A 16,219-nucleotide genomic window follows, 5' to 3' on the forward strand; every position below is an offset into this window, starting at 1 on the left:
TACTTATGGAAATTAATAATTATAAAGTAATTAACATAATAGTAATATTATTGGTGATGATTAAAAATTTCATCTTTTTGATTAAAATTTTGATAATTAAAATGTTATTGTTATTCATGATGATGATTGTGAGGTACTAACTGATAATAATTGATTATTATTATTTTTTTTAATGTTTATATTTTTATTTTTTGTACAATATTTATTTATGTTTATAATTTTTTGTTATTTTTGTTATTTTTTTTAAGATTAAAAATATGAAAAAAATATTAACTTTTTTGACTTTTATTCATTAAAATATAAAAATAAATACTAAGTTTAGGCTTTAATACAATTTTAGTTTAAAGATAAGTAAAATAATTAATCTAAATTTAATTAAGAGTTTGTTGAATAAGCAATTGTTTCTTCTTTAAAGTGCATTTTTATTATATAAAAAATTCATTAAAAATAAAATAAAAAAAGAAACATGTATGGAAATTTAGATTCAATTTAATATTAAATAAAACTGCTTAATTGTGATATTGAATAAATGAAAGCAGAAATCGAAATAAATGGCGAGTATAATTTTATATATTTATTTTTTTATATTAATTAATAATAGATTATTTATTTAATTTTGGAGTGCTTTTACATTAAATAAACAATAAAATAATATAGCTTATAAAGCAATTTTGAACAGAATTTAAATAGAAGATATTTTAGAATGAGAATATATATATATATATATATATATATATAAAAAAACAGTTTTATAATATTAAATAAATATATACAAAGAAAAAGAAAAAATATTTATATCTATAATTCTTTAAAAAAAAAAAAAGTAATTTATATATTTATGTATATAAATCATAAATTAATATTCTCAGCAATAAATTCAAGCAATTAAATAAAAAATCCTTTTAGTTAACTAATTGAAAAAGTAAGAATACTATAGAAATCCTCACAGTCATAATAAGTTTAATCAATGACTTTTTTATTTTGAATAATAATAGGGTTATATTCCACATCATCTGTATTATCAATTTAGTATAAATAAAATTCAAATCTAACGTTATTTTTTTTTTTTAAATAACAAAATAAAATCCATCTACCATTTAATCATTATTATCTTACACTTTTTAAAATTTAAATTTAATATCGAAAATTTTTTAAATGTTTTAAAATTAATCTAATATTTCATTTATTAATTATTAGTTAAAAATATTTTCTGGCTCTTATTATTAAATTTTTATTGACTTTTCACTTTTTCGTTTTTGAAAATTATCAATTCTATTTTCTTAATTATCGCTTTCTCGTCTATTTTTATCTATATGTTTTTTTATTTCGTTAATATCTAATACTTATACTTCCTAAATGGGCTTATTTTATATTAGATTTAATGATTATTATATTGAATTTAACAAATTTTAATTACTTTTTTCGTACTCTTGTATTTATTTTTTCAAATGATTTAGCCTTTATTATTAATTAACTTCGAACTAACTTATTATATTCGTCAATTCTTCATTTATATTATTATTTGCATTTGAATTTAATCGATTTTAGTTTATGTTTTAGAATTCATTTGTAAATATGTTTATTTCACTTGTTGGTTACATTTATTCTTTTTACAAATTTAAATTTTCAGCGATTTATTATTATTAAATGGGTCTTTTTTTATTTTCTTTCATATTTTTTTAGTTTCAAATTTAAATTTTTATTTTGTAGTAAAAAAAAAAAATTAACAATACATATAATTTTTTATTTTTTTTTAAATAGAAATATATAACATGTTTATAAATGTTTTAATTTTTTTTTAAAAAAAACAAAAACCGGGAACAATTAGTGGAGATTGACCTTTTTAAATTAATTTAATTTAAAAAAAATAAAAAAATCTCTAAACAAGTAATATATATGTATTTTAGTAAAATATTAATGTTTTTATTTATTAAGAAAGCCAAAATTTTGATTTATGTTCACTTACTATAGTATTTTATAATTGTTATTAATAGTAAAAGTACATATATTGTTATTATAATCATCATATGTATTTAAAATAATAGAATAGTTTGATGAAAATGAAAATTAAGAAATATTATTAGAATTTTTTTATATACATTTAATTTTTTTTTAAAATAAAATAAAATAATAATTTGTTTTGTTTATAATTTTAAATAAAAATATATTTTTTGTATTGTTTTCTTTAATAATTTAATTATTTTTCTTAATCTTCAATATTTTTAACAAAAAGTGTATATTAAAAATATATATTTTATGAATATTATTTTTTAGTATTTATATTTTAAATAACTATATTAAACACAGTAAAAAGACCATTAATCTTTTTTTTTTTATAGATTGAATTTTTAAAAAAAGAATAATAGAAAAAATTTAAAAAAATAATAGGAAATGTAAATATCTGTATTCGCTTTTTTTTGATAAATATTATTTCGCTCTTTATATTTGCCTTTATAATATCAAATTTTTCAATATAGTCATTCGAGCTGAAAAAACAGCACTTTTTGATAAATTATGTTCAGGAAATTACCTTTTTACTCCTAAATTATTAAACAATAGAAGAGAAAGGAAATAATTATCAAATTAAATTATTTAATATAAGACTATGTTATGAACAAAAAAGCTAAAATAGTATGTTTAGCCTAATTTTGTTTCCCCTTTTTCGTCTATTAATATATTATAAGGTCTCAAATCTGTATGATAATCTCCTTTTTTGTTCCAAAAAAAAAGAAATGATTAAAGGTTTTCAGTTAAATATAAAATTACGTCTTTTATATAAAATAATTGCTTTACTTTTCTATAATTATTCCAGATTTTAAGTTATTTTTAAAATGCTTTATATACAATTGAATAATTTATATATTTACATAATTAAAATAAAGAATACTACTTCTTTTTAATAATAAATTTTTTAAATATTTAGATATTCTATTTTACTTCAAATTTCTATATATTTATTGGAATGTCTTCAGAAAACATTTACATTTATGGTTTTTGGGTTCTGTATATAGTTATATTTAGCCATATCTTTCTATATTTGTCTATGGTTATTTTATTAATTGTATTTAGAGGTTCTAATTATTGGTTAAATTGTATATCCCATTTTTTTATTATTTTTATTTTTTTATATAATATAATATAATGTTTTGTTAATTTATTTTTAGAAAAGGAAAATATTTTAGATATTTTTTGTTGTGTTTTTTTATTTTATTTCATAAATTAAAATTTTTAGAAATATTTAATTATTAAATAATTATTTAATGAAATATCCAAAAATAATAATAAAAAAAATATAAATATACGAATTTAATAAATAAATTAATTTTTTTTATAAAAAGATTAATTTTATAGAATTTCAATACAAAAAATACAATAAAATTAAATATAAATAATATATATAATAATTATTTATAATAAAATTTAAATTAATATAAATATAAAATTATATTTAAATTTTTATGTAAAAAAATATATATTATCATTTTAATAATATTATAAAGAACAGAAAAAATTAAAATTATTATATATATTATAAAAAATTTCGTTAATAAAATATATAATATAATTAATAATTTTCTAAAAAAAAATAAACAGAATATAATAAAAAACATATTTTTTTCCACATAAAAATAAATAAATAAAATGATACTAACATTTATAGTAAAGTAAAAAATAAATGTATATATATTCTATAAAATATAATCTAGTTTAGCTGGATTTATAACATTATTTACAAACACTTGTAAAAAAATATTTAATAATAATATAAAATAAGAATTACATGAACGATAATTAATGAAATGGTAATATAAATTTTATAATTTATATTTTTTTATTAATAAAAAAAGGATTGTATATATATTTTTTTTTATTTTGATCAATTATTTATTGCATTTGCAAATATAATTCCCTTTGGATTTTATGTTTATTCATATTTTAAATTTACAATATTTTTTAGTAAAACCGATGTAAAACAATAATTAAAAAAATAAATTATATTAATATTAGTTTCATATAAGAATGTTAAAAAAGATTCTACAAAAAGCTGATCCAGAACTTTTAAATACATTTATATAAGCTTTAATTGCACGTATTATAATTAGAATAATGCATAAAGTAAATATTATTTATAATACAAAAAATGCATATTATTATTATTTTTTATAATAGACTTTTATTGCTTTAAAATATTTAAATTTACCAATTTCAGAAAATGATTATTAAATCACATAAGAAATAAGTGAATATTTTTAATAATATGACCCGAAAATAATAGGAAATTCAGCTCTTAATAATACTACTTTTATAGGAGAAAGTAGTTGTTTAGTAGATGATACTATGAGTAAGGAATTACTTGAAATTAACAAAGAAAAAAATTTATAAATAGAAATTGAAAAACATAAAAAATAAAAACATATAATTGTTAATAATGATTAAAAAGATGATTTAGAACTTATTAAGTAATTAGATTAAGGAAAAAATAAAACCAAAAAGTTTAAAAAGAAATTTCAAGTATTATTAAAAATAGTAATAAAAATATTAATTCTGGCTAAGCTTATGAAATTTATAAGCAAAAGCATATAAAATTTGAAAAAAATAAATGAGAATAAAAAATAACTGCTTTTTAAAATAATTTTTTGTTTTTTAATTAAAAATTATATATTTTATTTATAGTAAATTAATATATATAAAGATCTTTAATTTTTAAAAGTAAATTAATAAATATATTATCTTAGTTTATAAGTATATTATTTTTTGTTTTTCTCAAATATATTATTTTATTTATATTAAATCAATCTTAATAATTATTTAGAAATATAAAATACTAATTCTAATTATCTATTTATTTAAAAAGTTACTTAAAAATATTATATTTATTGAATAATATATTGAAATATTATATGTATCACAATTAAATATTTTTATATTTAAATAAAATAACATATCTTATTTTTATTTTTCGAAAAAAGAAAAAAAAAACAAACATAAAAAATGAAAAATTTATCAAAAATTATTCTGCCAAAATACCATGCATAAGTAAATTAATAAATGCCAAAATAATATTCAAATTATGAAGATTATGAAATCTAATGGGGGTAAACATATATATAATTATTTTAATAAGAGAATTTATTAACAAATAATTATAGATAGCAAGATGATTATGAAGTATTAAAAAATATTGGTAAAGGTAAATATTCCGAAGTATTTGAAGGAATAAATGTAATAAATAAGTAAAAAGTTGTAATCAAGATATTAAAACCTGTAAGAATAAATAAAATAAAAAGGGAAATAAAAATACTTTAAATGTTAAAAGGAGGTCCAAATATAATAGAATTATTAGATGTAGTTCGTGATAATTCATCATAAACTCCATCTTTAGTAACAAAAAAAATCAAAGCAATTAAATCAAAACAAAAATAAGATATTTGAATATATCGAAAATACTGATTTTAAATCTATGTTCCCTAAATTAACTGATTTTGATATTAGACATTATTTATATGAAATATTAAAATCTCTTGAATTTTGCCACAGTAAAGGCATTATGCATAGAGATATTAAACCCTAAAATGTTATTGTTAATCCTAAATTATAAATACTTAAAGTTATTGATTGGGGTTTAGCAGAGTTTTATCATCCTTATTAAGATTATAATGTCAGAGTATCTCATTAATTTTATAATTTTTTTATTTTTTATTAAAAAAGGTTGCTTCTAGATATTTTAAAGGGCCTGAATTACTTACTGATAATATTTATTATGACTATTCTTTAGACATTTGGAGCACAGGATGCTTATTTGGAGCTATGGTTTTATATATATAATTAAATACAATTTTATGTTTTTTTAATAATTGTTAGATTTTTATGAAAGAGCCACTTTTCTAAGGACAGGATAATCGTGATTAATTAGTTAAAATTGCGAAAATATTGGGGACCGAAGATTTATTTTAATATGTTTAAAAATACGATTTAAAATTAGACCCTTATTATAAAGCTTTGGGAAAGTAAATATAATTATATATTTATTAAATTATTTTAATAATTCGCTTTTTTTTTTTTAGTTAACCTAAAAAATAATGGAGTAATTTTATCAATTAAGAAAATAAATAAAATTGTAATGAATTAGCACTTGATTTGTTATCATAAATGCTAATTTATGATCATGTATATTATTTTTTATTATTTTCTTTTTTTAGTTTTAATTAAAAGGCTTTAAGAATAACACCTAAAGATGCTATGTAACATCCTTATTTTGATTTAATTCGAAAATAATAAAATTAATGAGATATAAAACAACTATCTGCTGTATAATATAATATTATTTTTATAACTTGTAAAATTAAAAAATGAAGATTAAAAACTTATAAATAAACAAAGAAGAATATTTATATAAGACTCTTTATAAAAATTTTAAATAAACTTTTTTGTCTAACAAATTGAAAATTAAAAAATTTGATATTATTTTTCATTTTTTTTTTGTTATAAAAATAAAAAGATTTTAAACTAAAAATACATTTTTTTTAAAAAAAAGCAAATTTAAAGGTAATTCTTGTAAGATGAAAAATTAAAAATCAAACTTTTTATTTTTCATTTAAATACTCTTTTGAAATTTATGAAGCTTTTTATTTAATTTAGTTAAGTATTTCCTACTTTTATAGAATAATATTATTATCAATATTAATTTCTTTTAGTTTATCTTATAAAACAATTTCAAAATAATTATCATTTTCATTATTATTTTCCAGAAATTCCAAAAACTAATTAAAATACACAAATATAGGTTATAACTATGCCATATCTGATAATTAATTTCTAATAAAGATATCACCTTAATATAGATTACTATAAATAATAAAAATAGGTGTATTAACTAATTTTAGATCAAAAATAAGATTTTAGAAAATAGCATTTTTTTTAACAAATTCAGAATACTTCAAACTAAAATACATTTTATGTAATAAAAAAAGTTATTTGTCTTTTTCGATACACTCATATTCGAAAGTATCAATAATATTAATGTATTAATAGGAGATAAGATTTTCAATAAGAATAGTATTTTCTTACATATTTTTTTGAATATGGAAATTAAGCTATATTATTTTATAAATACTTTCTATTTATAAACTAATTTTTATTTTAGTATAAAGTATAATATTTTTAATCATTTCATTTAATAAATTAACAAATTCCTTAGTCATTTATTTATCCATTTCTAAATTAAATTTCAAAGAATTAACAAAATAAGACCAAAAAACATCAATAAAAAGTTAAAATTAATAGATATAAACAGTATATATTTTATTTAACTTCTCAATATTATTTTAATAGGTGGAAATTTAGGTTTTTAAATGGAAAACTTTATAAAAGTTTTTTATTAAATTATTTCTTATTTTTACCTCACATAATTTATGATGAGATTTTTAAATTAAAAACTTTTTTGTCAAAAATTAATAGACAATATGGAATTAGAAATAGTTAGATTAAGGAATAAATTATTCGAAATGTAATAAAAAAATTTCTTGGAAAGGCTCGAAATTCACTTTTGAATTACTTTAGAAAAAAATGATAAAATTCTACAAAAAAAATATTTATTTGGTACTTTTTAGAATATTAAGTCCGACATTGGCGACTTCATTTAAAAATGCTTCATTTTTGTAATATTACAAATTAGATTTATGAGGAAAGTTTTAATATTAAATATTTTAAATATCTTAATTATCTAATTCATAATAAACAAGAGAATTATTTTTTATATTTTTTAAAATATCACTGAAGTATCTAATAAATGATATATCTTTTTACTATGCCATTTCGTAAACTCTTTAAAAAATAAATTTCGCTAATTATTTCTTAAAAGGAATTTTTTTACTTATAAAAGCCACAAAAAAATCCAATTACTATTTAGGTCTGTAATTAGGGGTTTCATTTATAAACCTATTTTATAATTTTATCATTACTTATTGAAGTTAGTTAATAATCATATTTTCATAACGAAATAACTTTACTAATGTATATATATCAACACTTGTAAACAAATCTACTTCTTTATTCATTAACACTTCTACCATTTATTATTAAAGTTTGTAATTTATTATAGTTTTTTTAAAATTTCCATATTAAGACAATATATAAAACATATTTATATGATTTTTTATATTTAAACTTAACATTTCTTGCTAATATCTTTCTATTACTATCTCATACATTTCTTCAGGTAACTCATTATCAAATTATACTAAGGTTTAAAATAAACTTAAGACACTTGTTATATTTTTGCTTTTCTTTTTTAAAAATTACATATTTATAATTAATATATAAATTTATTTGTTTTACAAATTTGTATATTAAAAAATTAATTAAAAATTTATAACTTTAGTGTTATTTTATTTATTATTTTGTAAGAAATAAGGGAGGATGTATGTTTATATTTGGATTTTGTTATTTGAATACCTCAAACTTTTTAATTTCCAAAATTTTATAGTTTTCTTCATTTTTGAAATTCAATTACATTTTTTTTATTAAAGAATAAATTTAAAGAAACGTAAAATGCCTTTTTTAATAAAAATTATTTTTTATATAATTAAAAATAAAAATTAATTATAGTTACTTTTAATATTTCATAAAGAAGTTCAATAATTTATTATTTACATTAATAGTTTATATTATCTAATCTACATCCCTTGTGCTTTCGGGTATTTTTTTCATTTCAAGTGTTTTTTCCTCATCATCCAATTATAATGTATTTTAAGATTAATTTTATTCATCAATTGGTTCTTCAATAATTGATTGAAGTTTTTCTTCGCTTAACTTTATTTCATCTTCTGTAACTTAAATATTTGTATCATCAAACATAATTTATTCTGTATCATCGTAAATATCTTGAATTTAATGCTATTTATCTAGATTTTCAAAGTCATCGAAATCTTAAAATTATTATTGTTAAGTTACAGTTTATTCAGATCCATTAGTTGATTATACAATTGAGATGTTTTTTGTAAATTTAGTTAATTTCAATTTAGAAAATTAAGATAACATTAAAAAGGGTTTTAGTTTAAATTTAAACATTTTTCTTAATTTTTTTATTTAATTATATAAATAAATACATAATTAAATAATATCATAAGAATATTTTTATTTTTCTTATATAAATAAATAAAATAATTATTATGTATATTATTTATAAAAAAATAATATTAACATATTATTATTTCTTTTTAATTTTATAAACTTTTAATTTATTTATTTTATCTATACTTTTTATTTAACAATAAATTTAAATTTATATATTTATATTAATGTAAATTATTATATTTATGATACTTAAAAATATTAAATCAAAACTAATAAAATAAGTTAATTTATAATTTTATTGTTGTTAATTAAAGAATTGAAATAAAGTTAAAAAATAAGTATTTATATTATTATAAAATATATTTTATATTTTAAATAAATATTATTAATACTATATAATTTCTTCTTATTAATTTCTTTTAATATTTTAAAAATTAAATAATAATCTTCTTTATTTAAATATTTTTAATAATTAAATAAAAATTTAATACATTAAAAAGAAATATTTTAACTTTTAAAATAAAAGCTAATCATATATTTTTTTTCATATAGACAAAGATAATATAAATATTTGCTTTTTCATAATCTCTTATAGTTTATAGAAGCATATAAAAATATTTCATATAGTCATTATAATTATAAATTAGATTAATTTAATCTTATAATATATATTACATTTAATAATGATGATTATTTATTTTTATTAAAAACATAATCGAAAATAAAAATGCAATAATCCTTTATTTTTTTGCATTTAATTTTATTTTATTTTTTGAAAAAAAATTACATAAAATATATAAATAATTTTAAAAATTAATATATATCTAGTAAAATTAATTAGTTTTTTGATATTCATTAAACTAAAATTATTCCCATTTAATTTTTCAAAAGAAAAGAACTCGAAACAAATTAAAATACTATGAAATATTAATACAATTATAAGAAAAATTAATTTTGACAATTTAATTTTTTTTAAGTATTATTAAATTCGTTTTTGATTCAATTAAATTTTAAAGTAAATAAAATAATAAATCTTAATATGAAAATAATTTAAAGTTTATTATTATTACAAAAAATATATTTCTTTTTTTTAAAAATGTTTTTAACTTTATTTTATTTCACTTATTAATATTAAGATTGAAAAAATACAAAAATATATATGTTTTATGTTAGAATCTAATATATAATTTCTCTCTTTTACTTCTAAATTAAAAAAACATATTTATTACATAATTTTAATAATAATCTTATTAAAAATTAATTAAAATACAAAAATTTAAATTTTATAAAATAAATAATAATTTACAAGTTATTTAATCTAAAAATACATTTATTAATATTTTTTTATTATTTTTTGAAAACAAATCAAATTATATAAATAAAGCATTAAAAATTTTATTTATATAGAATTATTAATACATTAAAATAAATATAAATATAATTAATTAAAATTTAAATTAATTAATAAATATTAAATATAATTTATAAAAAATAATGGGAAAGATAATTACCTTATTAAAATAATGTGATTTATTTAATCGGCCTATTGGTTTGCATATGAATAATTCATTTTTTTATAGAACTTCTTTTGGAGGAATTATATCAATTTTATTTGTTATATTTATGATACTGTTTTCATACTCAAGTAGCTATAAAAAAAATAAAAAATAAAATAAAAAAAAATAGAATTCATATAATTTGTGAATAAAGATTAGGTGTTTGTAAAATTGGATAAAATATATGATAATAATCCTTTAGTATCTAATATAAGCTCAAATAGATTTATGTTTGCTTTAAGAATAGTTTAGAAAAATAATGATTTTCATAAAAGACCATATTTTAATATATCAGTTGAGCAAGGGTAAAATATTTTCTAAAAAAAAAATAAAAAAAGATTTTTTTTTTTTTTTTTTAAATAAAAAAGACATTTTTTATAAACAACTGGAGAAAAAAAATATCGATAAATAATTATGGAAGAATGTAAAGATTATCATTGGAAATAATTAAATACGAAATCAGATTTAACTTCATAATTTTAATAACTAGGAGGAGATTTTATATGTCCAAATTTAAATCAAGAAATGGAAATAGAAGGAATGTTTGGAAGTCCTTCTTTTAAATTTTTGAGAATAAGAGTAGTTCCTTGTTAAAATTCTACAAACGAAAATAATTAAAAATGGAATCCTGTATGTGCACCGAAAGAACTTGTATTAAAAAAATTAAATAAATATAAATTTCTTTGTATTTTATAAGATTGAAAAAGAAGTTGAAAATAATGGTATTATAGGTATGAATATATTTCATAATAATAATGTATTGAATTAAGATTAATCAGAAAAATATTATACAGAGTTCATTAATACATAAATGTATTTTACTTTTGTCCCTTATAAAATGTCAAAAAAGGCAGATATTTTTATTTAAGATGTTTTAATTAAAACAGATTAATCTCTTTCTCCTTTTAATGATTTTTAAGATGAATGGAAATTGGTATAAAACTAAAATGATATTGTATAAACTATAGAATTGGAAAGAAAAGATGCTACATTTGTCGAAATTACTATAAGAAAAAGTCCTTATTAAGTAATTATTAATAGAGAATATAAGAAAATTTCATAACTTTTAAGTGAAATTGGAGGATTTATTAATATAATATTATAGATTATTACTGTAATTATGTATAAATATAGTGATTTTTATTTTATATTTGATTTAGCAAATAAGCTTTATAGATTTGATATAAAAAATTAAAAAATATAAAATTAAAAAATTGATAATAATATGCGGTAAAGAATAAGTACAGCAATTAAATAATCGGCTTCGAATTTAATATAAAATCCAAAATTCGTAAAATTAAAAAGAGTTGTAGAAAAAATAATAAAAAAAGATGAAGACTTTATAAATTATATAAAAAAATAAAAAAACAATGGTTTTTATTTAAAAAATATAATAAATGATATTCTTAATACAAATAAAAAATTAAAAATGAATTTTTCATATTTTTTATCGGTTCTAACTTGCAATAAGTTTTTCTTTAATTAAAATAATGCCTTTATTGAAAAAGCTGTTAAAATGATGCATAATGATTTAGATATTTATAATATTTTAGCAAAATTATAGTAAATTGATAAAATTAAATAAATTATTTTTAATTATGATTAGTTATAAATATTCAATTTTACTCCTAAACCACTAATTACATTAGCTAATAAAAGAACTAAATCTTTAAAAAGTTTATCTATTTTTGTGGGAAATATTTAATAAGCAACTCGAATCTTTAAATATAATAGTAAAATTAAAAAAAAAGAGAAAAGAAATTCGGGATTTATAGAAGAAAATTTATTTAAACCTGATAATGTCAAAGATTATTAAGTATTTTTTAATATATGCATTTATTTATTTTTAATTAATAAAATCAAAAGAAATTGTATGAAAGTTATTTAAATTTATTGTAAAGTGATAATTAAAATTAGTAATACTTTTATATAGGTTTATTTTTTATATTTATTTATTTTTTTTAAAAAAAAAAGAATAAGTAAAAACCTTATAAAATAATTAGATTTAAATATTGTGAAAATATTCTAATAATACTTTTAAAACTCTTAATAATAAATTTAGATTCATAAGCTTTTCATTACTAATAATAATAATAATTATTTCTAAAATCTTTAATAAGAAAAAACGAATATATTAAATTATAAAAATATTAATAGTAATGACACTAAACAATTTATGTCTTACTAATTTGAATAAGTTTAAAAAACAGAAACAATTAATAATGAATAACTATCTAATTAGAAGAAAACATATTCATTGAATATTTATAAATGATATAATCTTTTGAATTTATTAAATAGATAAAATTATAATCATTTCTATATTAATTTTAAAATATTTATAATTTATTTAATTTTTTTTTGACTTTAAGATTATTTGTATTAAACTTATAATTTATAAAATAGTTAATAAAACCTAATATATTTAAAATCTTATTTTCTAACTTTTAAAAATTATAAAAATAAAACGACTTAAACCTGATATCTTATAAATTATTTTAAGTACACATTTTAAAATTTTATATTATAAAAATAACAAAAAAAATAGAACATAACAATAAAATATATATATTCTTTTATTTTATTAATTCTTAATTCTTTAAATATTTATTATTAAAAAAAAATAAGAAAATAACTTTATATTTAAATCTTTTGTTTTACTATTAAAATTTTATAATACAAAAAATTTATTACCATATCATGTTTTCAATCTTCTTGAAAAAGAAATTGATATTATAATAACAAATAAACAGGAACATTAGTGTGCGTTAGTAAAAGTAATTTTTTTTTTTTCAATTACTGTTGGTAACTCAATCATTTCAACATTAATGGCTCTTTATGATTTATAATTAGATATTTAATTATTAAATAAATGAAAAAATAAAAATTTATTTATTGGGAAAAAAAAATTAAATAAAATTCTAAAAGTTAATATAATTTATTTTTATTCATATTTTTTAAAATAATTAAATAAAAATAGGTTTTTGCATTTCTGAATATATATAAAACCTCCTAATTTTAATTTATATCTTTTAAATTTTTATAATTTGTGTAATACACGTGAACTAAAATATATAAAAATTTATATATTACCGGTTAAAAAAAGGAAAATAAAGCACAATTTAAGCAATATAAAAGATGAAATTTTATAAGGAAGTATTAAAATTTACATGTGTAAAAAAATTAAAAGAAATTTTAATTACTAAAAAAGTAATTAAAAATATATTTTAAAAAAAAGGTTTTAGTGAAACATTAATATATGCATAAAAAAATAAGATAATAATAAGATAATAATAACAATATTTCAAAAAAATAAAATCAAAATTTAAACAATAGTAAAATAAAAAAAATTGTAAAATTTAAAAAGAAAATATATTTACAATTAATTAATACAATTTTATATTAATAATACGCATATATATAATATAAAAGTAAAAATTATATATATATATAAATATCAATATAAAAAAAAAAATATATCAATATATATATTATTTTTATACATATATACTTCTTAATTAAATAAAAAAATTATATAATTTATTTTATTTTGTCTAATTATTTTAATTTATTATATTTTATATTTTTAAATATTAGATATATATTAATTTTTTAATTTTTATTACTATTTAATAATAGTATAAAAATAATTTTAAAACTAAATTTAATTTAATTATTTAGTTAAAATATAAAAATAAAATAAAATATGTTATCATAAAAATATTAATTATATTTACAAAAATGTTATTAAAATAATATAAACAATATGATTTTTTTTTTATATTTTAATATTAAATTATTTTTTTATTTTATTTTTTAATAATTTAAATAGATTAATATAATTCAAAATAGAATTTATTTTATAAATAAAAAATTAAAAATTCTTTAAATAAATATTAGAACAAAAATTAATATTATTTTAATTTTTTATTATTTATATTTTATTCTGAAATAAAAACTAAAATATATATGGACAATTTAAATATTAATTATTATTTTATAATTATTTAATTTATTTTATATTTTAAATTATTTCTATGAAATTCTTCTAAATTGTATAATTAGTTTATATTTTAATAAAATTAATATTAATATATAAAATGAGAATTGCAAATATATAAGCTATTTAATAATATGAATAACAAAACACATTTAAATAGTATTTTTGATTTAGTACCTTATCTTTTAAGGATTTGAATATAATTATCATATTAATATTATATTTGGCTTTATAATAAATTGACTATATACTATCTCAAATTTTCGGACTTTTTTTCATTTAATTAATTAAATTTTTTATAAATATGTAATTATTATATTACTAAATTAATAATATTCTAAGAATATTATATTTAAATATATAGATAATGTTATTCATATAAATATTATAATCAAAATTTTATTATTTATTTAATATTAATATAATTTTATAAATAGTTTTATATATTAAAAAAAATATCTATTGAATATAATGGTTTAATTGTTTATATTGATTTTCATTTAAATTAAATATACAATAAAAAATGAAAAATATTAACACCATCATATTATATATGTGAATTAATAATACTGTAAAAATTCATCTCTACAGGTAAATAATATAATATAAATTTGTCTTTTTATTTGAAATATAATATATATATATATAAATATATAAATATATATATATATATATATATTATTTAATTGTCTATAATAATGTATTTTATAAATTTATGTGAGAACTAATTAATCAATAAAAATTATTTAGCTTAAGGAATTAAAGAACTAAACTAATTTTTAAAGAAAATAGTTTTATTAATCTTTTATACATATTATCATTATTAAGGTTTATTTTTTTAGAAAAATATATAATCATTGTTATATTGATTAAAAAAAATATCATATAATTTAAAAAATCAAAAAATTAATCTCTAATTTGTTTTAATAATAGTAGTTTCTTGTAAAAATTGTACAAAGTATTTTATTCTAAATAATTAACTGTTGTTGTTGCATAAAAATTATTATATTTCTACAAAAGATAAGTCTATTGTTATTAACATAATATTTCTTTTATAATAATTAATCAACTAATATGAAAAACGTATTTTTAAGAATATTATTTAAAACTATCATTAAAAAAGATATTTATTAAAATATCTTTTTCATATCTTTTAGTGATTAGTTTTTATTTATATTAAATAAAAAATTAATTAAATCATCATAAATTTAGTAAAATATTGCATAAAAAACTGTATTTTTATAATTTAATTTATTTTACTAAAGTTTTTATAGTATCATTATATTATTAATTATAATTGTCTAAGAAAATAAATGATATACATCATTGAAATATTTATATAAGTTTTATTAATAAAATATAAATATGTTTTTAGTTTAAAAAACTTATTACAAAATAAGTAATTTTTTTTTTATTTAAAAATATATAAAAATGATAAAAATAAAAAGATTAAATATTAAATATTAAATATTATTCGGAAATTAAATATGTTTAATTAGAATTTGTTTTAAAATTAAAAAAAAAATTAAAAGTTTTTAATATCTTATTAAAATATTTGTTAAAAATAAAAAATTAAAAAAAAAAAAAT

General features: G+C 14.6%; 3 protein-coding genes across 3 annotated transcripts, besides 12 other annotated features; all 3 read left to right on the top strand. All coding sequences in view use genetic code 6, as the record gives it.

The window, feature by feature from the left end:
- The first annotated feature begins 709 nt into the window (after positions 1–709).
- Positions 710–738: a microsatellite.
- Positions 739–3,800: 3,062 nt separating this feature from the next.
- Positions 3,801–4,881, top strand: IMG5_199300 (hypothetical protein; the record flags this gene model as incomplete). The annotated part of the gene is made up of 4 exons (XM_004024085.1): positions 3,801–3,803; positions 4,009–4,116; positions 4,171–4,342; positions 4,856–4,881. The coding sequence occupies 4 exons, from the start codon at positions 3,801–3,803 to the stop codon at positions 4,879–4,881; spliced, it is 309 nt and encodes a 102-aa protein (XP_004024134.1).
- Positions 4,720–4,793: a microsatellite.
- Positions 4,882–5,049: 168 nt separating the features above from the next.
- IMG5_199310 (hypothetical protein) lies at positions 5,050–6,447 on the top strand (the record flags this gene model as incomplete). Its single annotated transcript, XM_004024086.1, has 4 exons — positions 5,050–5,096; positions 5,151–5,382; positions 5,426–5,665; positions 5,710–6,447. 4 exons carry the CDS (start codon positions 5,050–5,052, stop codon positions 6,286–6,288), a joined length of 1,098 nt encoding a protein of 365 aa, XP_004024135.1. The 3' UTR covers positions 6,289–6,447.
- A 2,955-nt stretch (positions 6,448–9,402) lies between these two features.
- Positions 9,403–9,458: a microsatellite.
- Positions 9,459–10,499: 1,041 nt separating this feature from the next.
- Positions 10,500–10,564: a microsatellite.
- Positions 10,565–10,569: 5 nt separating this feature from the next.
- On the top strand, positions 10,570–11,768 carry IMG5_199320 (hypothetical protein; the record flags this gene model as incomplete). Its single annotated transcript, XM_004024087.1, has 6 exons — positions 10,570–10,720; positions 10,762–10,936; positions 11,000–11,282; positions 11,329–11,362; positions 11,600–11,658; positions 11,766–11,768. The coding sequence occupies 6 exons, from the start codon at positions 10,570–10,572 to the stop codon at positions 11,766–11,768; spliced, it is 705 nt and encodes a 234-aa protein (XP_004024136.1).
- Positions 10,727–10,760: a microsatellite.
- Positions 10,729–10,758: a microsatellite.
- Positions 11,769–13,901: 2,133 nt separating the features above from the next.
- Positions 13,902–13,928: a microsatellite.
- Positions 13,929–13,951: 23 nt separating this feature from the next.
- Positions 13,952–13,997: a microsatellite.
- A 52-nt stretch (positions 13,998–14,049) lies between these two features.
- Positions 14,050–14,122: a microsatellite.
- A 283-nt stretch (positions 14,123–14,405) lies between these two features.
- Positions 14,406–14,457: a microsatellite.
- An 802-nt stretch (positions 14,458–15,259) lies between these two features.
- Positions 15,260–15,310: a microsatellite.
- A 769-nt stretch (positions 15,311–16,079) lies between these two features.
- Positions 16,080–16,104: a microsatellite.
- The last annotated feature ends 115 nt before the right edge of the window (positions 16,105–16,219 follow it).

The sequence above is a fragment of the Ichthyophthirius multifiliis genome (assembly GCF_000220395.1).
Source record: "Ichthyophthirius multifiliis unplaced genomic scaffold scaff_1120509251417, whole genome shotgun sequence".
NCBI classification, from domain to species: Eukaryota; Ciliophora; class Oligohymenophorea; order Hymenostomatida; genus Ichthyophthirius; species Ichthyophthirius multifiliis.